Here is a 25,423-nt window from a genome sequence, read left to right on the forward strand (position 1 = left end):
CGAATTAACTGTCACTCCCCAAACCCAGTGGGGAGACCCCAACACGGCCTCCTTGCACAATATTTAATTTGATTCCCGGCCATCAGAGAGGCAGTGGTGGTTCGTTACTCGGTTGCATAATAAACCTAACCCCAACCACCGCAGGGAACAGAGAAATAAAACTACGCGCACTTTTAATTCCACCAGAAATCTGTGTGGGCCTCGCTAAGGTATCGTGCACTAAAACACCGCAGCTCTCCCCATCGTTTTCGATTTAATTCATCCCTAATTAATAGAGATTTTACTACCCTCTCCCCGAACTGCAGCTTCACGAAATAAAAAGGCAGTTTGGGCTGGCTTGCCGAGGGAACGCAATTGGATTGGATGCGTTCTGTATGCCGCCTTCGCTCTGCAGATAATGGCTGAATAACCCCCTCAAATCTTAAAAAGCAGAGACATCACCTTGCCAACAAAGGTCCGTATAGTTAAAGCTATAGTTTTCCCAGTAGTGATGTATGGAAGTGAGAGCTGGACCATAAAGAAGGCTGATCGCCGAAGAATGGATGCTTTTGAATTCTGGTGCTGGAGGAGACTCTTGAGAGTCCCATGGACTGCAAGAAGATCAAACCTATCCATTCTGAAGGAAATCAGCCCTGAGTGCTCCCTGGAAGGACAGATCCTGAAGCTGAGGCTCCAAGACTTTGGCCACCTCATGAGAAGAGAAGACTCCCTGGAAAAGACCCTGATGTTGGGAAAGATGGAGGGCACAAGGAGGAGGGGACGACAGAGGATGAGATGGTTGGACAGTGTTCTTGAAACTACAAACATGAGTTTGACCAAACTGCGGGAGGCAGTGGAAGACAGGAGTGCCTGGCGTGCTCTGGTCCAGGGGGTCACGAAGAGTCGGACACGACTAAACGACTAAACAACAACAACAACAACAACAACCCCCTCAAATTTAGGTATACGGTGACAGGAGGCTGGGTCAGTCGTGAGGCTGGGGCGGCGGCAGACACGACTGGCTCTTCGCGGCCACGCTGCCATCCAACAGGATCTGCAAGGTCTTTTGTGCAGAAGGGGGCCTGTTTATTTGGATTCCCTGCTCCCGCGGTTGACATGGCAACGCAGGGTGCCACACACTCGGCTGGGGGAATTTTGATTGTTATCTCCCCCTCACAGCACCGGGAGCCGGGAAAAACGTTCTGCAGTGTGGCGTGGGGGGGGGGGGGGGGGAGAGAAAGGAGGGAGGTTGCTCTGTCTAAAAAGCAAACCTCAAAAGTCTTGGGGAGTCCCAAGGCAGCTGAAATATAGGTGCTGCGTTTACAGCCTAAATTCTGCCAAAGCACAAAGGTGGGGGGAACAAGCTGGAGACTGAGATACGAGATAACGAATTCGGTTTCCCGAGAACCTCTGTTTTTATATTTAGATATAGGGACGCGGGTGGCGCTGTGGTCTAAACCACTGAGGCTCTTGGGCTTGCCAATCAGAAGGTCAGTGGTTCAAATCCCCGTGACAGGGTGAGCTCCCGTTGCTCGGTCCCTGCTCCTGCCAACCTAGCAGTTCGAAAGCACACCAGTGCAAGTAGATAAATAGGTACCGCTGCGGCGGGAAGGTAAACAGTGCTTCCGTGCGCTGCTCTGGTTCGCCAGAAGCGGCTTAGTCATGCTGGCCACATGATCCGGAAGCTGTCTGTGGACAAAGGCCTATAGAGCAAGATGAGTGTGCAACCCCAGAGTCGTTCGCAACTGGTCAGGGGTACCTTTACCTTTTTATATTTAGATATATCTTATTAAATTTCCAGAGATTTCTCATAAGCATTCCAATACGTAAAAGATTTTTCTTCTGCCTCGTCGACTTCCCACCCCATTTTCCATTTTCTTTTATTCCTCCCCCTTGCTGCACCCTATCTTCCCTCTATTATATCATAACATTAATACAATAACCTCTAATTCCTTCTGCTGCTCCTAGTTCAAATCCTGCTCACGAATTCATCCTACCCTATTAATTCTTTAAATAGTTCAAAAAAAGGCTTCCGTTCTTCCATAAAGCAATCATCATTAAGTTCTCTTATTTTAACTGATTTAACTGTTTCAGCATTTTGTGCATAACAGATCCTCGCTGCTGTAGTTACATACATAAATAACTTAACCATCTTTTTGGAACTTCTGTACCTATAATCTCTAGAAGAAAAGTTTCAGTTTTTATTTTTTCCTTTTTTTAAAAGTATAATCACTTTAAACATCTTTTTTATCTCATCATATATCATTTCCCCAAATTCCCTCGCTTTCTTGCAAGTCCACCACATATGAAAGAACCATCTATCAGTGGTGTCCAAACTTTTTTCAAAGAGGGCCAGATTTGATGAAGTGAACATGCGTGAGGGCCGACCAAAGTTGTTTACACTTCCAGCAGTCATTGCGTAGACCCTCCAAAATAAAACGAAGAAAAATATGCAACATTCATTTAAAAAGCTGACTACGACTTGCAAAATAAGACAGATTACGGAGGGTTCTCTTACCACTTCCACTAACATCTCCTGGCGCAAGAATCTCCTCAGCGGGGCCTGAAGCTGGGGAGACACAAGGAATCAGAGCGATTTAGGGATGTTGCCAAACGCCCAAGGCGGATCTTAACACTGACTTCTCAATCGTGACAGTGTGGAGAAGCAAAATACCGTATTTTTCGGTCTATAGGACGCACTCTTTCCCCTCCAAAAATGAAGGGGAAATGTGTGTGCGTCCTATGGGGCGAATGCAGGCTTTCGCTGAAGCCTGGAGAGCGAGAGGCATTGGTGCGCACCGACCCCTCTCGCTCTCCAGGCTTCAGGAAGACATCCGCAGCCTACTTCCCGGAGTGTCGGGCGCCCTGAAAGCAGAGCGCCCGGCGCTTCGGGAACACATCCGCAGCCTAGGCAGCCCTGCGGGAGTTCCCTGCAAGGCTCCCCACGCTGCAGATAGCAGCCTGCCGCCCGGCGGGCGGGGCACCCTGAAGCAGAGCGCCCCTCGCGCCGGGCAGACATCGGCCAGCCCCACAAGCTCGGGGGACAGCAGGGAGGTGCAGCGCCGCCATCCCGCTGTTCCTCGACCTGGTTCGGTTTCCCCGACCTGGTTTTGGGGGGTGAAATAAAGGAAAAAAATTTTTCCTTTATTCCCCCCCCCCAAAAAAAACTAGGTGCGTCCTATGGGACGGAGCGTCCTATGGGACGAAAAATATGGTATGTAATTTCTGCTCCTTTTTAAAGGGAAATTCCCTTATTCCGAACATTATTCCTCGCAAGACATGGGAAAAGTTGACAGCTATGGATCCGTGCGAGATCACAGTACCCAAAAGACGCACATTTTTCAGGGACACGCTTGTATGCGTGTTTTGGTGTGCCGCACAATATTGCAGCCCCCCCCAGCACCCTTTTTTGGGTAGGGAAAACGCTTTTTCAAGGCAAGATCTCGGCACGAAATCGTGCAAGATCACGGCACCCAAAACTGCCTCCCTGTTCTCTTGCGAGTGTCCCCTTTTCCCCAGGACATTTGCGGGGGGCGCAATTAGGAATGGTAAAGAGTGTTGGGAAAGCCTTGATTACAAACTTTGACGAGAAAAAAGGTGAAATCTGAGTGGAGTTACTAAGAATTAAACACACAGACCTCTGTTTGATTTTGTGCAATAAGACTGGCCCGCTACTGGAACCCGATCCATGATGTCCGGGTGATGTGGTCCTCAGCAGAGAAGCCCCCCTGCCCTATGTGTACATAGACGTATCCCTACCCTCTACTCCCCCCCCCCCCAAAGCAGCACACATTCAAGAAAGCATCTTGGCAAATCTTACGTCCTCCATTCCTTCTATATGCGACTCAATCTCTTGCACTATCCTGGCGTTCCGTTCCACCTCTTCGGCGCTCCTCATCCCTTTGTTGATCCTCTCAGCCACCTGTTTGATGCTCCTCTGAGCTTCCATCAGGAACGGGTGGTCGGGGTGGGCTTCGGGTGTGTGCTTGAGAAGGTCCTGGTGGGAGAAAGCGCAGCGGGAATTATATAATAATAATGTATTATTTATACCCCGCCCATCTGGCTGGGTTTCCCCAGCCACTCTGGGCGGCTTCCAACAAAACACCAAAATACAATAACCTATTAAACGTTAAAAGCTTCCCTAAACAGGGCTGCCTTCAGATGTCTTCTAAAAGTCTGGTAGTTATTTTTCTCTGGTGGGAGTACATTCACAGGGCGGGTGCCACCACCAAGAAGGCCCTCTGCCTGGTTCCCTGTAACTTGGCTTCTCGCAATGAGGGAACCGCCAGAAGGCCCTTGGCGCTGGACCTCAGTGTCCGGGCTGAACGATAGGGGTGGAGACGCTCCTTCAGGTCTGCTGGGCCTTGGAGGCCGTTTAGGGCTTTAAAGGTCAGCACCAACACTTTGAATTGTGCTTGGAAACGTCCTGGGAGCCAGTGTAGGTCTTTAGAGCAGGAAATGGAGATATATATATATTGCAGAACCTGCCTGGGCCAAAATGTCAAATTTGCTCCACATTATCTCATTAGTTTGTGATTCCTTCCCTCCCCCAAGTCCTTACGACTTCCATAGATGCAAATGTCTGGGTCATTTAAGACTACAGTGGTACCTTGGTTCTCAAATGCCTTGGTACTCAAACAACTTGGAACCCAAACACTGCAAACCCAGAAGTAAGTGTTCCGGATTCCGAACCTTTCTCGGAAGCCAAACGTGCTCCGTTTTGAGTGCCACACTTCTGTTTTGTGTGTTACGCTGAGGTCTGTCTTTTTGCTATTTATTTTGAATTTTTGTTTTAGCAGCTCTTTTTGTTTTGTTTTTGTGACTGTGTGGAACCCAGTTCAGCTACTGATTAGTTGATTGTGTGACTGCAGTACACTATTGCTTTCATTTTATGGATCAATGGTCTCATTAGATAGTAAAATCCATGTTAAATTGCTGTTTTAGGGGTTGTTTTTAAAAGTCTGGAACGGATTGATCCATTTTGCATTACTTACTATGGGAAAGTGTGCTTTGGTTTTGGAACGCTTTGGTTTTGGAACAGACTTTCAGAACGGATTAAGTTTGAGAACCACGGTACCACTGTATATAAAACCCTTAACCATGGACTTCCCATGGAGAATATTTATATATATATATATATAAAACTTTATTATTTGCAGTGGAAATCTTTGAATGAGTCTCTTTGGAGCTGCACTGTTACTTTGTACTTTTGTCCTTCTCATCTGGGGGGGACGGACATGTTTTGTTTTATATCTCTGACTTCTTCATTCTTAGGTTTGCACTTTCCTCCCGGTAATAAATCAATTAAACGAAATAGGTCGTAATGAACTCATCAGCATTTTGCCGCCAATTTCTTCAAACTTAACTCACATTTTTCTATGCAGTTTAGCCTCACACGTTTTTGCAGATTTTCCCAAATGTAACGAATTTCGGCAGGCTAGTTTCACGGATATACATGCATTTAGAAGCTCATTTGAACCTGGACTAAACGCCTTTAGGCACATGCTTTTTGGCTAGAGAACCGCATTGCAGAATTCGAAGGAGCGCAACTTGCGAAAGCATCCCGGGTTTTGATTTGCCCATCGGAGCTGGAAAGTGTGACGCAGGTAGATCTGCAAATGCATGTTGTTGTTGTTTAATCGTTTAGTCATGTCCGCCTCTTCGTGACCCCCTGGACCAGAGCACGCCAGGCACTCCTGTCTTCCACTGCCTCCCACAGTTTGGTCAAATTCATGCTGGTAGCTTCGAGAACACTGTCCAATCATCTCGTCCTCTGTCATCCCCTTCTCCTTGTGCCCTCCATCTTTCCCAACATCAGGGTCTTTTCCAGGGAGTCTTCTCTTCTCATGAGGTGGCCAAAGTCTTGGAGCCTCAGCTTCAGGATCTGTCCTTCCAGTGAGCACTCAGGGCGGATTTCCTTCAGGATGGATCGGCTTGATCTTCTTGCAGTCCATGGGACTCTCAAGAGTCTCCTCCAGCACCAGAATTCAAAAGCATTCTTCTGCGATCAGCCTTCTTTATGGTCCAGCTCTCACTTCCATACATCACTACTATGGAAAACTATGGCTTTAACTATACGGACCTTTGTTAGCAAGGTGATGTCTCTGCTTTTTAAGATGCTGTCTAGGTTTGTCATTGCTTTTCTCCCAAGAAGCAGGCGTTTTTTAATTTCGTGACTGCTGTCACCATCTGCAGTGATCGTGGAGCCCAAGAAAGTATATTGAATCCCAAATCCGTTCCTCTGTTCCTTAGGCGTATTCTCCATCACCAAGCCATGCTTGGTCTTTAGCATTTCTGTGGCCGCATCCATCTCTCTCTGAAGCCTTAGCTGAATCATAGAGTTGGAATAGACCACAAGGGCCATCGAGTCCAACCCCCTGCCAAGCAGGAAACACCATCAGAGCACTCCTGACATATGGTTGTCAAGCCTCTGCTTAAAGACCTCCAAAGAAGGAGACTCCACCACACTCCTTGGCAGCTGCTTTCCTTTCACCCGATTCCTAAAAACCCACGCGCCGTTCCTGGAGAGCAACGGTGCCGGCAGGAAGGGAATGGCATCCGAGCTGCTCCTGGGAAGCAAAGAACGAAGGCAAGGCCGGGAAAAGACGCTGCCTGCCTTTATCCTCTTGGGCCATCCATCACGGGAAGAGTAAATAAAACTGGATGGTTAATAGTCTGTAGGTAAGTGCAGAGCAGTGGAGCTCAAGAGTAATTGGTGGTTTTTCAGTGCCAACAGGGTAGATGGGGATATCAATCAGGGAGGACCGAAGGCCCACCGGACAGAAGCTGGGCAGGCAGAATGTTATTTGTGATGTTGGCAACACGGCCCAACAGGCAGACTTCTGGGGCCACCTTCCTCTCTCGCCCTGACCTAACCACTGTGATCCACGCGACGATCACCTCCAGACTTAATTATTGTAACTTGCTCTACGTGGGGCTGCCCTTGAGACTGACCCAGAAACTCCAGCGGGTGCAGAATGCTGTGACAAGACTCCTTACGGGGTCCTCGCTGCAAGATCACATTCACCCGGTGCTATACCAGCTGCACTGGCTCCCGGTGGAGTACAGGATCAGGTTTAAGGTGCTGGTTTTAACATTTAAAGCCCTATATGGCCTAGGACCCTCGTACCTACGGGACCGCCTCTCCTGGTATGTCCCACGGAGGAACTTACAGTCTTCAAACAAAAACATTTTGGAGGTCCCGGGCCACAGAGAGGTTAGGCTGGCTTCAACCAGAGCCAGGGCTTTTTCAGCCGTGGCCCCAATCTGGTGTAATGCTCTGTCACAAGAGACTAGGACCCTGCAGGACTTGACATCTTTCCACAGGGCCTGCAAGACGGAGCTGTTCCACCAGGCCTTTGGCCAGGGCACAGCCTGACCCCCTCCTTTGGCAATCCTCACAGAACTCTAGCCCAATGGTTGCCATTAATCTGACTGGAATCAATTTTATAATGAAATGATTTTAGAATGTTTTATCATTTTACTGTTGTTAGCCGCTCTGAGCCCGGCTTCGGCTGGGGAGGGCGGGATATAAATAAAATTTATTATTATTATTCCAAGCGTGCCCCAGCCTCTCCAGATACAGCCTCCCTTCGCTGGCATATTAGGAAGTCCCCTGACGTATGGTTCATGAGAACCTGCCAAAAAGATCTCTGCCTTCCATCAGTTCTCTCTCTGATGCAGCCTGACTATACGCCGATCCGTCTCTTGCTAAACAAACATTCCCGGCCGGAAACGTGATTCATCCCATCCTCCTTCCCAACTGAACGCCGCCCCCCCCCCCCGGGAACGCAGTTTCCTAGAAACCTGCCTGGGGAATTTGTCTGTCTCGCTTTTTCAAATGCCAGGAATTCCACGGGTTCTGACATTTGCTGGCAGTTTGTAAAATCGGAGGAGGCTCGGAGGGAAATGTCAGGACGTCGTGACATTCGATGGCAAGTCACGGGTGGGAAACCTGCGGTCCATCTAGTCTGACCCCACGCAAGGCAAGAAGCCTTTGCCCAACGTGGGATTCGAACCCGCAGCCCTGAGATTCGAGAGTCTCGTGCTCTACCGACGGAGCTATCCCAGCCTTAATATGTATCATAATAACAAACGAAAACAATAGCCCACCCACAGTTTGAAAGGCCATAGACTGCTTACCCAAACCCTACAATCCTAGAATTGTAGTGCTGGAAGGGACTCCCAAAGTCATCTAGTCCAGCCCCCTGCAAGTTGTTCCTGATGTTGGAATCTCCTTTCTTGTAGCTGGAAGCCGTGGGTTCGAGTCCTACCTTCCAGAGCAGGAGAAAACAAGCACGCTCCCTCTTCCATGCGACAGCTCTTGAGATAGTTGATGGTGGCTAACCTATATCCTCTCATTCTCCTCTTCTCCAGGCTAAACATCCTCAGCTCCTTCAACCGTTCCTCATCAGGCTTGGTTTCCAGACCCTTGGTCATCTTGATCGCCCTCCTCAGCACACCTTCCAACTTCTCAATACCTCTCGGTCCAGTATACCTGAAAGAGCGTCTCCATCCCCATTGTTCTGCCCAGACACTGAGGTCCAGTGCCAAGGGCTTTCGTGCGGTTCCCTTCCTGCAAGAAGCCAAGTTACCAGGGCCTTCTCGGTAGTGGCACCCGCCCTGTGGAATGCCCTCCCACCAGATGTCAAAGAGAAAAACAACTCCCAGACTTTTAGAAGACATCTGAAGGCAGCCCTGTTTAGGGAAGCTTTTAATGTCTAATACGTTGTTGTATTTTAGTGTTCTGTTGGAAGCCGCCCAGAGTGGCTGGGGAAACCCAGCCAGAAGGGCAGGGTATAAATAATAATAAATAATAATAATAATAATAATAATTCTCAAATTGTGATGCCCAGGCCTGGGAGAAGAGGGATGTTTTTGCCTGGCTCCTAGAGGGATGTAACGAAGGTTTCAGGTGAGCCTCCCTGGGCTCATCATCATCATCATCATCATCATCCTTGAGTTCTGGCCAGAGATGCTCATTCTTGCTGCCAGCCAACTGAGTGCTTTTGCTAAGTAAGAACAGGGGGCACGGAAGCTGCGCCAGGTCAGACCTAGCCCTGCACCCAGTTTCCAACAGGGGCAAGCCAGCTGCCTTCTGGGAAACCCACAAGCAGGGCACGAAAGCCACGTCACTCCCTTGCTGCTAGTTCCCAGCATCACATATTCGCAGCTATAGTGCTCCTGAATATGGATGCTCCATTTTGCTATTGTAACTAACAGAAGAGATTTTCTGGGGGGTGGGGGTGTCCCTCCTTCCCACAACCCCCTTTTTAAAGCCAGCTGAGCCCCTGGCTACCATCACAACAAACACCACAAGCAAATGGTGCGTTGCATACAGAATCCCCCCCCAATATGTCTCAATTGCAGTTTTTGCCGATAAAAGCGTAGGGGGCAGATGTCAAATGGCAAACTTCGCCGGCCGAGAACTTCAGACGTTTCCCGCCAAGCCTCTTGAAAACTGCTGGCAAATGTTTGTTGGCTTATCTTTTTATACACAGATATAAATATATAGCATGCACACATATGTTTATATAGTAGGAATCCGCCTAGTGTTTCCTAAGATCCACGTTTCAGGCGGCCCCGCCAAAGCCTTGGACACTGTTATGTCTGGGGAGAGCCATATATTTAGAATGAGTATACCCTGCAAAAATGATCTATAACCGAGGGAAGCACTAACCTGGTCCAGATTCAAAATTCCAGGCCGGGGGGAAAAGGGAGGCAGCGGTTGATCAGCCCTCTAAAATCAGAAAGCTGGGCTCAGAAACCCATCAGGCTATCTAATTCATTTTTGATTGTTATTTATGTTTTTGTACTGTGTTTTGTGCTGCTTTTATAATTAAGTGTTTTAAAGTGTCTTCAATTTGTTGTTAGCCGCCCTGAGCCCGGCTTTTGAACCGGGAAGGGCGGGATATAAATAAAAATTTATTATTATTATTATTTATTATTATCAAGCTGTTCTTTTTCACTGGTCGTGTTCACTGGCCTTTTTGCAAGTGAAGCTCCTCCCATCACTTGCCGCCACGCCAGGAAAAAGGAACAAAATGGCAGTAGTTTCAGTTGTAGCGTGTCAAATTTGGGCCTAAATTGTCCTGGGTTTCAATCTCCGATGGCAGGGGCTGGAAATGTCTTTTATTTCATTTATTTATGCCCCACCTTTTTCCTCCAAAAGAGCTCAAGGTGGTGTATGTAGCTCTCCCCTCCATCTCATTTAATAACCCCCCCCCCCACAACAACCCTGCGAGGTATGTTGCGCCAAGAGGGCGAGCTGCTGGCAAAAGGCTCCTGGCAAAGGCTGGTTCGCACCTGATATATTTTTACACTTGTCTAGATGTTGGTTGAAGAATGGATGCTTTTGAATTCTGGTGCTGGAGGAGACTCTTGAGAGTCCCATGGACTGCAAGAAGATCAAACCTCTCCATTCTTAAGGGAATCAGCCCTGAGTGCTCACTGGAAGGACAGATCGTGAAGCTGAGGCTCCAATACTTTGGCCACCTCATGAGAAGAGAAGACTCCCTGGAAAAGACCCTGATGTTGGGAAAGATGGAGGGCACAAGGAGAAGGGGGCGACAGAGGACGAGATGGTTGGACAGTGTTCTCGAAGCTACAGTGGTACTTCGCAAACGAATGCCTCGCAAGACAAAAAACTCGCTAGACGAAAGGGTTTTTTGTTTTTTGAGCTGCTTCGCAAGACGATTTTCCCTATGGGCTTGCTTCGCAAGACGGAAACGCCTTGCAAGTTAACACCGTTAATACAGTTGCGACTTGACTTCGAGGAGCAACTCATAGAACGCGGTGTGGTAGCCTTTTTTGAGGTTTTTGAAGACTTTGGTCATTTTTGAAGCTTTTCCAAAACTTTCCCAACACCGTGCTTCGCAAGACGAAAAAAATCGCAAGACGACAAAACTCACGGAACGAATTAATTTTGTCTTGCGAGGCACCACTGGACTAACATGAGTTTGACCAAACGGCGGGAGGCAGTGGAAGACAGGAGTGCCTGGCATGCTCTGGTCCAGGGGGTCACGAAGAGTCGGACACGACTAAACGACTAAACAACAACAACAACAACAACAGATGCTGGTTAATGGCACAGGAGCAGAGCCAGAAAGGGAGGGGAAGAGATGGCAAACCTAATGGAGACGGTTTCATACACGCCTAAAAGTTGTGTGTGTGTGTGTGTGTGTGTGTGTGTGTGTGTGTGAAAGGAATTGGCAGTTTCTTCATTCTCTCCAGATGCCAAGAAGCTTCCTGCTGGCTTAAAGGCTTGGCGTTTTCCAAAAAGACGTCAATCCTACCAAAGCGATCTCCCACACGCTCTCTCCAAATGGCACGGAAGAACAGGTTGCTTTCTTTCAAAACAAAGAAATAAATAAAACCCACTGGAGTCGCGGCAAAGGCCCTCATCTGTCTTGGCCTGGCTGTCGTCTTCTTCTTTGGCGATCACTCGTAGCCGAGTAAGATTGTCTTCCATAAACACGGTTTTAATAATGAGTCCGTAAGTGACTGTGGAGGCCAATTCTGGATCCACACGTCCTTCCACATATCAAGGATATGTCCTGACTTCTTGTTGTTGTTGTTGTTGTTGTTGTTGTTGTTGTTGTTGTTATTATTATTGATTTCTACCCCATCTGGCTAGGGACGCGGGTGGCGCTGTGGGTTAAAGCCTCAGTGCCTAGGACTTGCCGACCGCATGGTCGGCGGTTTGAATCCCCGCGGCGGGGTGCGCTCCCGTCGTTCGGTCCCAGCGCCTGCCAACCTAGCAGTTCGAAAGCACCTTCGGGTGCAAGTAGATAAATAGGGACCGCTTACTAGCGGGAAGGTAAACAGCGTTCCGTGTGCTGCGCTGGCTCGCCAGATGCAGCTTGTCACGCTGGCCACGTGACCCGGAAGTGTCTCCGGACAGCGCTGGCTCCCGGCCTATAGAGTGAGATGAGCGCACAACCCTAGAGTCTGGCAAGACTGGCCCGTACGGGCAGGGGTACCTTACCCCATCTGGCTGGGTTTCCCCAGCCACTCTGGGCAGCTTCCAACAAAAGATTAAAAATACATTAAAACACCAGACATTAAAAACATCCCTAAACAGGACTGCCTTCAAATGTCTTCTAAAACTCAGATAGTTATTTCCTTGACGTCTGATGGTGGAGAGGGGTTCCACAGGGCGGGCGCCACCACCGAGAAGGCCCTCTGCCTGATTCCCTGTAACCTCACTTCTCGCAATAAGGGAACCACCAGAAGGCCCTCGGCGCTGGACCTCAGTTTCCGGGCAGAACGATGGGGGTGGAGACGCTCCTTCAGGTATACAGGACTGAGACCGTTTAGGGCTTTCAAGGTCAGCACCAACACTTTGAATTGTGCTCAGAAACGTACTGGGAGCCAATGCTCAGAAATGTACTGGGAGCCAGTACTTTCAGGACCAGTGTTGTATGGTCTCGGCGGCTGAGACAGTCACTTTGTCATTTGGGTTTTTGTTAAAAATAACCTAGTAGGTTTATAGTCCTCAAGGTTGGAGTTCTAAGCATGCCAAGCTAGGAACAAGAAGTTCCACGGACTTTGCAGGGTGAAATCTACACTGTAAGCCCTTCAGGATTTCTGCAAGTCTTCCTTGGTCAAAAACGTTGGCTGAGCAGCAGAATAGCAATATGGGAAGGGTAGGGAAGGGGCTGAAGCTCAGTGGTTAGAGCGTCAGCTTTGCACACAGAAGACCCCAGCTTTGATGCCCAATGGCATTGCCACGTCGGGCTGGGAAGAGACTCACGTGCCTCAGATCTTGGAGAGCTGCTGCCAGTCAGTGCAGGAAATACCAAGCTAGCTGGACCAAGGGTCTGACATAGTGCGAGGCCACTTCCCGTGTTGCTCTTCCTTTCCCACTGGGCTTCAGAAATCTTGCTGCTGGGCTTTAGAATGCCAGGCTGGTGTGCAGGCTGTTAGTATTCCTGCTCCATGATTGCAGTCATGGGATTGTTGTCTATCACATGACGGTGGATGTTTTGACTCCACAGAGTGGGAAGTGACGGAGACAGGATGTTTCTGCTACTGTGTTCCATGAAGTGGGACTATTGTCTTTTTCTCTTTGCTGTCTGATGCTAGAGAGAGAGGGAGCCATGTTGCAGTGCTCTGTGTGTGTTTATATGTAAATAAAGGTAGATTAGCCAAAATGCTGAGTTGCTGAGGTCTGTCACGCATGATGCACAAACTCTGTGGATCCCTAAGTGTGCCGGTGTCGGTTGGCATCGGTCGCTGGGATGTTCAGGCAGAAGAAAGCTTTTGAAGCTACCGAACAACTGACCAGGGGGGAGAGAATTTGCCAGTCGGGCATGTGTCTCTGCCAGGGTCCTACTCAAGTGTAGGCTGAACTCCTGACTAGAGAGAAACCCAGAGTGTCAGACTAGGCCCCGGGAGACCAGGGTTCAAATCATGATTTTGCACTGCCGGAACGACGTAAGTGCAGAGATGAGGAGAAGATGCAGTCCCTGCTGAGGAGGAATGGCAGGCAAAATTAACGGACCATGCAGAAATGGCAAAACTTACTGAAAGAATAAGGAAGCACGATGAAAGAATTTTTAAAAGAAGAATGGGGGAAATATACAGAGTATTTGAATTATTATTATTATTATTATTATTATTATTATTTGGTAAACAATTAACTGCATTAGCAGGACTAATTTAACCCAAGCAGTTACGACTATTAAGCTATTGGGAATGTAGAGAAAAATATTTATAAGGAACGACAGGGGAGATTCAGTAGCGAAAGTGATTTCTGAAGAAATCATGAAGGGAGCGGGGAGGGAATTCAAACTACAGTGGTACCTCGGGTTAAGTACTTAATTCGTTCCGGAGGTCCGTTCTTAACCTGAAACTGTTCTTAACCTGAAGCACCACTTTAGCTAATGGGGCCTCCCGCTGCCACCGCACCGCCGGAGCACGATTTCTGTTCTCATCCTGAAGCAAAGTTCTTAACCTGAAGCACTATTTCTGGGTTAACGGGGTCTGTAACCTGAAGCGTACATTACCTGAAGCGTATGTAACCCGAGGTACCACTGTATGTATGTATTTTGGAAGGGTTTGTTGTTGTTTTTTAAATTGTTTGTTGTAAAAGTGAAAATTGAAAAATAATATATATACAGTGGTGCCTCGCAAGACAAAATTAATTCGTTCCGCGAGTTTTGTCGTCTTGCGATTTTTTTCGTCTTGCGAAGCACGGTGTCGGGAAAGTTTTGGAAAAGCTTCAAAAATCACCAAAGTCTTCAAAAACCTCAAAAAAGGCTACCACACCGCGTTCTATGAGTTGCTCCTCGAAGTCAAGTCGCAACTGTATTAACGGTGTTAAGAAAAAGGAAACAAAGTTGCAAGACGTTTCCGTCTTGCGAAGCAAGCCCATAGGGAAAATCGTCTTGCGAAGCAGCTCAAAAAACAAAAAACCCTTTCGTCTAGCGGGTTTTTTGTCTTGCGAGGCATTCGTCTTGCGAGGTACCACTGTATATTTTAAAAAATCAAATATTCACTTCAGGTAAGGGACTCACTTGGGTGACCATGGACCAGTCACAATTTCTCAGCCTAACCTACCCCTCAGGGTTGTTGTGCAGATAAAATGGGAAGGAAGAGACCCGTGTGTGCCACCTTGACCTCCAAATAGGGTGATAAACGCCGCGAACTAACAAATAAAATGGTTTGCTGCAGTACTTTGGTTTGTGAGGACACGGAACACGAAGGATCTCGTTTCTCTTCTCTCTGGTGGGCTCAGAGCTCCTGAATGAGTAACTGTCTCTTTTCCTGGAATCAGATCCGAGCCTGCGGCTCTGACTCATAGGCATGCGAAGTATTCAAGGAATGCAGCTTGCCGAAAAGCAAGCTGTCATCTCAGCCCACCATCCGGGATCCAGGCAGCAGAACAGCTGGGCTAAATTGGACAACTTCTCAGGGCAAATAGAAGTTCGCAACTAGGTGCCAAGTTCCACTGAAATCCGGTGTCCCTGCAAGAACACATCAGAGCTCTTCCATTCATCCCAACTGGGTTTGCCGAAAAGGTCCTTGAGAATTAACCCGTGTTTAAAAATAAAAAAAAACCAAAACAAAACTGGAAAGATGCAAGCATCCTATTTCCTCTTTGCAGTAAATATTTGCTGGGCATTCGCTGAAGCGACTCCATTCAAGGAGAGTCGAGAAGCAGAATTCTAAAATAACAAGGATGGTGACTCAGTGTAGCTGCAACACAGATTGTTCCGCAAGTCTCTTGACTGGGCGGAAACGTTTTGCACCCTCAGAAGCAGAGCTTCCAGCAAGAAAACAAAACAAATGTCAAGTTTTTAGCTCTTTGGGTTGCTAAATATCTATTGCACTGTTCTCTGTTCCTCTATATCAGAAGCTGAATACTGCCATCAGTTTTTAATAATAATAATAAAGCAGAGATATCACCTTGCCAACAAAGGTCCATATAGTTAAAGCTCTGGTTTTCCCAGTAGTGATGTATGGAAGTGAGAGATGGACCATAAAGAAGGCTGATCGCCGAAGAATGGATGCTTTTGAATTCTGGTGCTGGAGGAGACTCTTGAGAGTCCCATGGACTGCAAGAAGATCAAGCCTCTCCATTCTGAAGGAAATCAGCCCTGAGTGCTCACTGGAAGGACAGATCCTGAAGCTGAGGCTCCAAGACTTTGGCCACCTCATGAGAAGAGAAGACTCCCTGGAAAAGACCCTGATGTTGGGAAAGATGGAGGGCACAAGGAGAAGGGGACGACAGAGGACAAGATGGTTGGACAGTGTTCTCGAAGCTACAAACATGAGTTTGACCAAACTGCGGGAGCCAGTGGAAGACAGGAGTGCCGGGCGTGCTCTGGTCCATGGGGTCACGAAGAGTCGGACACAACTGAACGACTAAACAACAACAACAACAACTAATAATAATAATTTGAATTTCTTATTTCTTCTTTGGCAATCACTCGTAGCTGAGTAAGATTGTCTTCCATGATCACGGTTTTAACAGTGAGTCCGTAAGTGACTGTGGAGGCCAATTCTGGATCAACACATCCTTCCACAGTGGGGACACTGGTTTCTGGGCGGAAGTTGATCATGGTGTGGATTTGCCAAGTGTGCCTTCCTCTTAGCACGTTTCTCTCTTGTGTTCTGAGTTCAAGTGTCTTCAAAGCCCATGACACCTTTGGTAAAGGCTGTTCTCCAACTGGAGCGCTCACAGGCCAGTGTTTCCCAGTTGTCAGTGTTTATACTATATTTCTTTAGATTTGTCTTGAAAGAGTCTTTAAACCTCTTTGGTTAACCACCAGCATTACGCTTTCCATTTTTAAGTTCAGAATAGATTAGTTGCATCCAAACAACATGACCTGTCCAACAAAGTTGATGTTGAAGAATCATTGCTTCAACACTGGTGATCTTTGCTTCTTCCAGTACACTGGTATTAGTTCACCTGTCCTCCCAACTGATGTGTAAAATTTTCGGAGACACCGTTGATGGAATCTTTCAAGGGGTTGGAGATAGCGTTTATTTGAATTTATATGCCACCCCTATGCCCACAGGTCTTGGAGCAGTTTAACAATTAATAACAACAATTTATGAACAGCAATTAATAACCAGGCCTCTTGGACTCACCTTGACCAGAAGCTCATAACGTGGAATCCGCTGAACCGGCTTAATCATGAGGTCTGAAAGTGCTTGCTTTTCTTTGTTTTCCCTCATGCTTTGCTGAAAGAACATGAAGATCAGGGTTTTTTTTAAAAAAATACTTTTCAGGTTTATACATTTCAATAATTTTACAGTCATTTTAACATTTCAAAACTTGACTTCCTTCCCCCTCTCTCTTTCTGCGGTTCCTTGAATTTATTTTTAAATATTTTCTGCATATCCAAATTAACTTAATTTGCTCATTTACTCATCAACTTTAGGGCAACTGTTTAAGCCATACTTTTGAAAGTTTTGTGTATAGATTTTTACATTTGTATAACTTTTAAAAGTCACTTGTAATAGGATGAAGAAGGTTTTAAAATTGGATTAAGTATACAGTGGTACAGTGGATCCGTTCCGGAGTCCCATTCGCTACATGAGCAGAACGCAACCCGTGGGTCGCGATTTGTTGCTTATGCGCATTCGCGTGACGTCATTTTGCGTGTCTGCGCATGTGCGAGCGGTGAAACCCGGAAGTAACCCTTTCCGGTACTTCCGGGTCGCCGCAAGACGCAACCTGAAAAAACGTATCGTGAAGCAAACACAACATGAGGTATGACTGTATAAGATTTTATGGATGTGCATGAACAAGTATATTATAACGGAACCAAGATGGGGAGTGGAGGGAAGTTGACTGACAAAAAAGTATGGTTTAATTTGGCTGTGATTACCCCCCCCCCCCGTTTTTTTCCATTTTGTTATTTTTTGGAAACCCAATAAAATGTTATATATATAAAAAAGATTTCTGTCCTACCTCCAGGAACTTCATAAACGCTGGCCTGGCTTCCTTGGCGATCCTCACAGCATCTTTGGCGTTGAGGAAGTTATCGATGTAGGCAGAGTAAATGTTCACCAGGATGTCTTTGGAAAACTGGGGAAGGAGCGAGACAAAGGCTTCATGAGAAAAGGGGACATTTCCCTCTGAAGTCGTAGAAAGTGGGGAGGTGGGAGAACACGAAGTGGAGAATTTCAGCCCCTGGGGATTATCACTTTTCAAACAAGCAAACATGAATTCACATTGCTGATTGGCCAAGATGTATAAGAATAGTTCAGAGGTCAGCTGGAGGTGTAAAAATGGGGTAGGTACTTTTATGCACATGTGGTGAGATGGTAAGAGAATAAGAGAATTTTGGGACACTATATACAATGAACTTAAAAAGGTATTCAAACTCTCATTCACAAAAAAAATTGCCGAGGCCTTCCTATTAGGAATTACGTCCATGGAAATTAAGAAAAATCGTAGACCACTTTTTATGTACGCGACCACAGTGGCTAGGATTTTCATAGCAAAGAACTGGAAAAGTGACAACATCCCCGCAGAAACTGACCGGCAAGCAAAAACAATAGAATATTTACAACTCGCAAGGATGACAGGGAGATTTAAGAGGAGATTCAGTACAGAAAGTTAATGAAAGATTGGATAATGTTTAAAGATTATCTTAAAAACTATTGTGATAACGGTAAACTCCTGGCAGACTTAGAATGAATCTTGAAAGACAGAGACAGTATATAAAAGAATATTCTGGATAAGAAACGGGAAAGTTAAAAAATAATAATGAACTGTGGACAGATGAAGAAAATGTAAAATAGTACAATGAGAGGAACCGGAATTTGGAATGTAAAAAAGTGAAAAGCTTCTGGGAAATGATATATAATGAGATGAAAAAAATGTTGAAATATACATTCATAAAGAAACTAGAAGCATTTTTACTGGGCATGGTAGGAAGTGATATAAATAGAAAAGAATGTAAGCTGTTTTTATATGCAGTGACGGCAGCAAGAATATTATTGGCACAAAAATGGAAGCAAGAAGAATTACCGACGAAAGAAGAATGGAGGATGAAATTAATGGACTATGCAGAATTAGACAAACTAACAGGAAGGATTCAAAATCGGCGGGACCAGAAATTCACAGAAGACTGGTGTAAATTTACAGTTTATTTGAAAAGTAATAGTGATGTTCAAACTACGTTTGTAGGTTTGCAAGAAGTTTGGTGAGGTGAATTATTGGAACTATTGCAAAAATGGATAAAGGGGAGGATGATTAGTTAAGATAATTAAAGGCAATATGAATTTAAGAAATGCATAAGAAGTGGTTAAAACGGGGGATCATCAGAGGTGATGGGAGTAAAAAAAAAAGATTGTATAAGTGGTTTGTGGTATGTATTATAATTCATATGTTAAAATTAATAAAAATTATTATATAAAAAAAGAGAAGAACCGGAAGTTAAAATAAAAAATTATTAATTAATAAAATAAAATATGCCAGAAAACCCTGCATCCTTTGGGCTAAGTAACCCAGGAAAGCCAGATTTCCATCTCGAATACCAGCTCCTTGATCAGAGGTTGTGTGTGCCAGAGGTTGTGTGTGTGCGTGTTGTCGGAAAAACCGAACTCACAGACTTCACCAGGATGTCCCCCACTTTCTGCTTCTCGCTCCAGCTCTGCACGCACTCGCTGATCTGCTCCAGGAACTCCTCGTGGTGATCCAGCAGCTCAGGGATCTGATCAAAGATCTCGTCCACCAGGGCGGGATCACAGAGGATGGCGTTTTCCGGCAGCTTCAAGGGCTTCATGTAACCCTGGAAAGGGAAGGAGAGACGGAAGAGCAGACATTTAGGAGACAGGAAGATGGCCGATACCAAGACCCATCCAATTCAATACCGACTGATTGATTGATTGATTGTATTTTTACGCTGCTTTTCATTCAAATGAATCTCAAAGCGGCTTACAACAGATAAACAACCATAATGTAATAAAACATAATAGCACATCGCGAATACAGCATACATCGTATTAAAAAATCAACAAATTTTCAATAAAACAGTTGCAATCTATTAAAAAAACTTAACGAAACAGCAACGAGAAAATAAGCTAAACCTCACAATTATTGGCAAGTCGTATGATTAACAAATCAACGCAGCATTTAGAATCTCTAAAACAATATTAAAAACATTATCAAAACAGCAACTAAAAATATAAGCTGAGCGCTAAGTTCATTCACACAATCTCTGCAGCCCTCATGACTCATAAGCTTTCACTCTGTTCAGTTCATTAAAATACACATAAATGCACATATGTGAGAGTCCCATGGACTGCAAGAAGATCAGACCTCTCCATTCTTAAGGAAACCACCCCTGAGTGCTCCCTGGAAAAGCAATGACAAACCTAGACAGCATCTTAAAAAGCAGAGACATCACCTTGCCAACAAAGGTCTGTATAGTTAAAAGTATGGTTTTCCCAGTAGTGATGTATGGAAATGAGAGATGGACCATAAAGAAGGCTGATCGCCGAAGAATGGATGCTTTTGAATTCTGGTGCTGGAGGAGACTCTTGAGAGTCCCATGGACTGCAAGAAGATCAAACCTCTCCATTCTTAAGGAAATCAGCCCTGAGTGCTCACTGGAAGGACAGATCTTGAAGCTGAGGCTCCAATGCTTTGGCCACCTCCTGAGAAGAGAAGATTCCCCGGAAAAAAAAGACCCTGATGTTGGGAAAGATGGAGGGCACAAGGAGAAGGGGACGACAGAGGACGAGATGGTTGGACAGTGTTCTCGAAGCTACCAGCATGAGTTTGACCAAACTGCGGGAGGCAGTGGAAGACAGGAGTGCCTGGCGTGCTCTGGTCCATGGGGCCACAAAGAGTCGGACATGACTAAACGACCAAACAACAACAACAACAACAATCCAGCTCAGCCAGATGCTGGTTTGTGATGCAGAATATGCTGGTATATACGCGCGCACACACACACCTCTTCTTCAAGTGGGTGACATCCAGATTTTTTGGACTACAACAGCCATCTGCCCCAGCCTAGCGTGGCTGGTGGGAGCTGCTCCCCAAAACGTATGGAGGGCACCAGGTTGGGGAAGCAGCTCTCCAGAGTCCAAGGCAGAAAAGTCTCCTTTCCATCACCTGCTACTTTTCCCTAGAGATGCTCTGTTTTGTCTAGGACCTCTTGCAAGCAAAGGAGATCCTCTGCCATTGAGCTGGTGTCAGCACTGAAGAGGCGAGCAGTCGAGTTAACTTTTTATTCAAAAATACGGGCTACAAGCAGAGAGTTCTCAGGACAGGACCAGCCTCTATAACACAGTTGCCAGGACTGACAGTCCTTGCATCCCTATTCTCTCTCAGCCAGAAGTTGCCCAAGCAGGAATTCACACTCTTTGTTCTGCCAGATGCAAAGCTTTCTGAGTCCTTCGCTACAAGGGTGGAGGGGAGCCTAAGACAGATTGAGGTTGAATCCTGACAAGACAGAAGTAGTGTTTTTCGGGGACAGGAAATGGGTGGGTGTGGAGGACTCCTTGGTCCTGAATGGGGTAACTGTGCCCCTGAAGGACCAGGTACGCAGCCTGGGAGTCATTTTGGACTCACAGCTGTCCATGGAGGGGCAGGTCATGTTCTGTGTCCAGGGCAGCTGTTTACCAGCTCCATCTGGTATGCAGGCTGAGACCCTCCCTGCCCACAGACTGTCTCGCCAGAGTGGTGCATGCTCTAGTTATCTCCCGCTTGGACTACTGCAATGCGCTCTATGTGGGGCTACCTTTGAAGGTGACCTGGAAGCTACAACTAAACCAGAATGCAAGCAAAACATTCCTTCCAGTAGCACCTTAGAGACCAACTAAGATTGTTACTGGTATGAGATTTCGTGTGCATGCACACTTCTTCAGATACTTCTTCGTGCATGCACATGAAAGCTCATACCAATAACAAACTTAGTTAGTCTCTAAGGTGCTATTGGAAGGAATTGTTTGTTTGTTTGGACTATGGCAGACCAACACGGCTACCTACCTGTAACTAGAACAAGTAAGCAAGTAAGACAATTGTGGTTAAAGCCCAAATCTTTGAATTATAGATTCTCGAGGCTGAAGTTACAACCTACAACTAAAGTTAGGCCAGCTTCAAACCATGGTTTATGTTACAGTGGTACCTCGGGTTAAGTACTTAATTCGTTCCAGAGGTCCGTTCTTAACCTGAAACTGTTATTAACCTGAAGCACCACTTATGCTAATGGGGCCTCCTGCTGCTGCCGCGCCGCCGGAGCCCGATTTCTGTTCTTATCCTGAAGCAAACTTCTTAACCTGAAGCACTACTTCTGGGTTAGCGGAGTCTGTAACCTGAAGCGTATGTAACCTGAAGCGTATGTAACCCGAGGTACCACTGTATTGGCTTGTTTCCCTAAACCATATAGTTAAGCCTAAACCACATTTTAAGGTTAGCACACACTGATGAAACACGGTATAGACAATTAACAAATCATAATAATAAGTGATCAAAAATAGAAATGAAAGCGGAGAGGGACACTGGGTGCACGTTAAGCTAACCCACAGTTTAGTGTCACATTGGAAAGAGACCAAAATCTGGGTTGCTTCCACTGCAGCTATATATCTTTCCAAAGGTAGAGGAAACGTTCCGCATCTCGTAGGTATTTAAAAAGCTAATCAAAACTGGATTGCTCCTTTTGCTGCCCTTGTCTCCCCTCTTCAAAGATGTCATTTCTGAATGAGTCATGAGCATTTCCAGGAATTTCACTGTGCCGTATTAAAGGCTCCTGAGCTGTAATTATCTTCCCCTGTCCTTCAAGCCCACAATGCAGCTGCTCTCTCTAGCTCTCCTCTTCCGCGAGTCGATGGGTTTGCCTTCGTGCCACCCAATTTAAGCCCCCTTGTCCCCTGCTTAAATAAAAGCCTGGCACCACAAAGGTTGGCACGCCCTGTCCCGAGGCTTTGCAATGACGACAACACAGAATTCTGCATAAGCGCAACTTTGAGCAAATGCCGCCGATCAAGGCTATTGACACTGGGAATCAGACACCCAAAGAGTGAAAACCAGGACCTTATTCTCTGTCCCTGCTAGGCCTGGGCTAGATATATCCATATACAGTCCTACCTCGGGTTACAGACGCCTTCAGGTTGCGTTTTTTTGGGTTAAAGGTAAAGGTAAAGGGACCCCTGACCATTAGGTCCAGTCGTGGCCGACTCTGGGGTTGCGGCGCTCATCTCGCTTTACTGGCCGAGGGAGCCGGCTTACAGCTTCCGGGTCATGTGGCCAGCAGGTCTAAGCCGCTTCTGGCGAACCAGAGCAGCGCACGGAAACGCCATTTACCTTCCCTGCCAGAGCGGTGCCTATTTATCTACTTGCACTTTGACGTGCTTTCGAACTGCTAGGTTGGCAGGAGCAGGGACTGAGCAACAGGAGCTCACCCCTTTGCGGGGATTCAAACCGCTGACCTTCTGATCGGCAAGTCCTAGGCTCTGTGGTTTAACCCACAGCGCCACCTGCGTCCCTTACTGTATATATGTATATGTATAAGGTAAAGGGACCCCTGACCATTAGGCCCAGTGGCCGACTCTGGGGTTGCAGCGCCCATCTCGCTCTATAGGACAAGGGAGCCAGCGTACAGCTTCCGGGTCATGTGGCCAGCATGACTAAGCCGCTTCTGGTGAACCAGAGCAGCACACAGAAACGCCGTTTACCTTCCCGCTGGAGCAGTACCTATTTTTCTACTTGCACTTTGACGTGCTTTCAAACTGCTGGGACCGAGGAGCAGGGACCGAGCAACGGGAGCTCACCCACTCACAGGGATTCAAACCACCGACCTTCTGATCGGCAAGCCCTAGGCTCCGTGGTTTAACCCACAGCGCCACCACCAAAACCCGGAAGTACCAGAACGGGTTACTTCCGGGTTTCGGCGGTTGCACGTGCACATAAGCGCTAAATCGCTTTTTGCGCATGCGCAGAAGCGCCGAATCATGACCCGCGTGCGCGCAGACGCGCCGCTGCAGGTTGTGGACGCTGCGGGTTGTGAACGTGCATCCCGCACGGATCACGTTCTCAACCTGAGCGTCCACTGTATCGCCCAGGACTGGTGCAAGGGGCAGACTGCGATGATGGCTTCGCTTAACGGTATATTGCTGGCGAGACTGCCATTTCATGAGTCCCTCTGGTCCCAGCGCCCAACACAGCGAGTGGAAAAACAAGCTGGAGGCAGAGGGACTCTGGAGCAGTGGCGGTTTCGCCGGCGATATACCGCTGAGTGGAACCGCCATTGCGTTCCGCCCTCATACTGCTGCAGAGGGAGAAACAAGCTGTGTTGCCGAGGTGCCGATACAGCTTGTTCTTCCCTCTGCTTTAACAACCCCAATGTCCCTCCAGATTGAGCATGCTGGAGGGATGTGGGGCTTGCTGGAACAGGTGAGCCACTGGCGTGACCAGGGGTCAGCATACTTTTTCAGCAGGGGGCCAGTCCACTGTTCCTCAGACCTTGTGGGGGCCAGACTATATTTTGAAAAAAGAAGAACGAATTCCAGTGCCCCACAAATAACCCAGAGATGCATTTTTAATAAAAGGACACATTCTATTCATGTAAAAAGACCAGGCAGGCTCCACAAATAACCCAGAGATGAATTTTAATTAAAGGGACACATTCTACTCATGTAAAAACACGCAGATTCCTGGACCGTCTGCGGGCCGGGTTGAGAAGGTGATTGGGCCAGATCCAGCCCCAGGGCCTTAGTTGGCCTACCCATGGGCTTGATCTTATCCAATAGGAAGCTGCCTTATTCTGAGTCAGAACATGGGGACATTTGACTCAGTTTTGTCTACACTGACTGGCAGTCGCTCTCCAGGGTTTCGGGAAGGGAGGCCCTCCCTCCCTTATCTGGAGATGCTGGGGACTGAACCTGGGACCCTCTTCGTGGAAGGCAAATACTCTACCTCTGAGCCACAACGCTTCCTCGATGGAGTAAAAAGGAGGGCAATGTGGCAGCTAGACTGGTGACTGGGAGCGGCCGCCGAGACCACATAACACCGGTCCTGAAAGACCTACACTGGCCCCCAGTACATTTCCGAGCACAATTCAAAGTTTTGGTGCTGACCTTGAAAGCCCTAAACGGCCTTGGCCCAGTATCCTTGAAGGAGCATCTCCACCCCCATCGTTCTGCCCGGACACTGAAGTCCAGCTCCAAGGGCCTTCTGGCGATTCCCTCGCTGCGAGAAGTGAAGCTACAGGGAACCGGCAGAGGTCCTTCTCAGTGGTGGCGCCTGCCCTGTGGAACGTCTTCCCTTCAGATGTCAAGGAAATAAGCAACTATCTGACTTTTAGAAGACATCTGAAGGCAGCCCTGTTTAGGGAAGTTTTTAATGTTTGATGTTTTATTTGTGTTTTTTTTTTAAATGTTCTGTTGGAAGCTGCCCAGAGTGGCTGGGGAAACCCAGCCGGATGGGCGGGGTATAAATAATAAATTATTATATTATTATTATGGTTTACAGATCAAAAGGACTCAGAGCATTAAATAAAAAGTCTTATTGCACAAAGGAGGTCGAGAGAGCCTGGCATTCGGAAATGGCAAAGAGCTGCGGCTGACAAGTCTGTTTTCCGTGAATTAGAGACTCGAAGCAGAGGGCGAAGGGTACGAAAATAACCCTCCAATTTTCACACTTGAGAGTTGTGGTGTGTGGGAAGGATTTATTGTACGCGGACCAAAAGGGAGGGGAAACAGCTAAGGGCTCCCCATTTGGACAATGGAAAAGGCAGAAATAGATTCCCGTGGAATCAAAACTGCTGCAGGCACAAGGAAGACTCATATTGGTGCCTCACAGCAAAGTCACACCTGCAAATGAATCGTGGGGAGGCAGGTTGTCCCGGTCAGACAGCATTTGCACACTCACACAAACACACACACACACACACACACACACACACACACACTTCTAAGGGGGAAGAAACCTGAATGCAAGTTCCCTGACAACTTGATCCCCAGCGCCGTCATCCCT

General features: G+C 47.1%; 1 protein-coding gene across 1 annotated transcript in view; it reads right to left on the minus strand.

Moving 5' to 3' along the window:
- Positions 1 to 25,423, minus strand: part of ARHGEF17 (Rho guanine nucleotide exchange factor 17) — a 182,783-nt gene that overhangs the window by 43,063 nt on the left and 114,297 nt on the right. The window contains exons 3-7 of the mRNA XM_077926899.1: positions 19,050 to 19,232; positions 17,405 to 17,521; positions 16,579 to 16,671; positions 3,800 to 3,976; positions 2,498 to 2,548 (exon numbers count right to left, since the gene is read on the minus strand). Of these exons, the coding sequence (XP_077783025.1) occupies positions 2,498 to 2,548; positions 3,800 to 3,976; positions 16,579 to 16,671; positions 17,405 to 17,521; positions 19,050 to 19,232 (621 nt within the window). The remainder of the gene's footprint in view (positions 1 to 2,497; positions 2,549 to 3,799; positions 3,977 to 16,578; positions 16,672 to 17,404; positions 17,522 to 19,049; positions 19,233 to 25,423) is intronic.

This window comes from Podarcis muralis, chromosome 4, assembly GCF_964188315.1.
Source record: "Podarcis muralis chromosome 4, rPodMur119.hap1.1, whole genome shotgun sequence".
NCBI lineage: Eukaryota > Metazoa > Chordata > Lepidosauria > Squamata > Lacertidae > Podarcis > Podarcis muralis.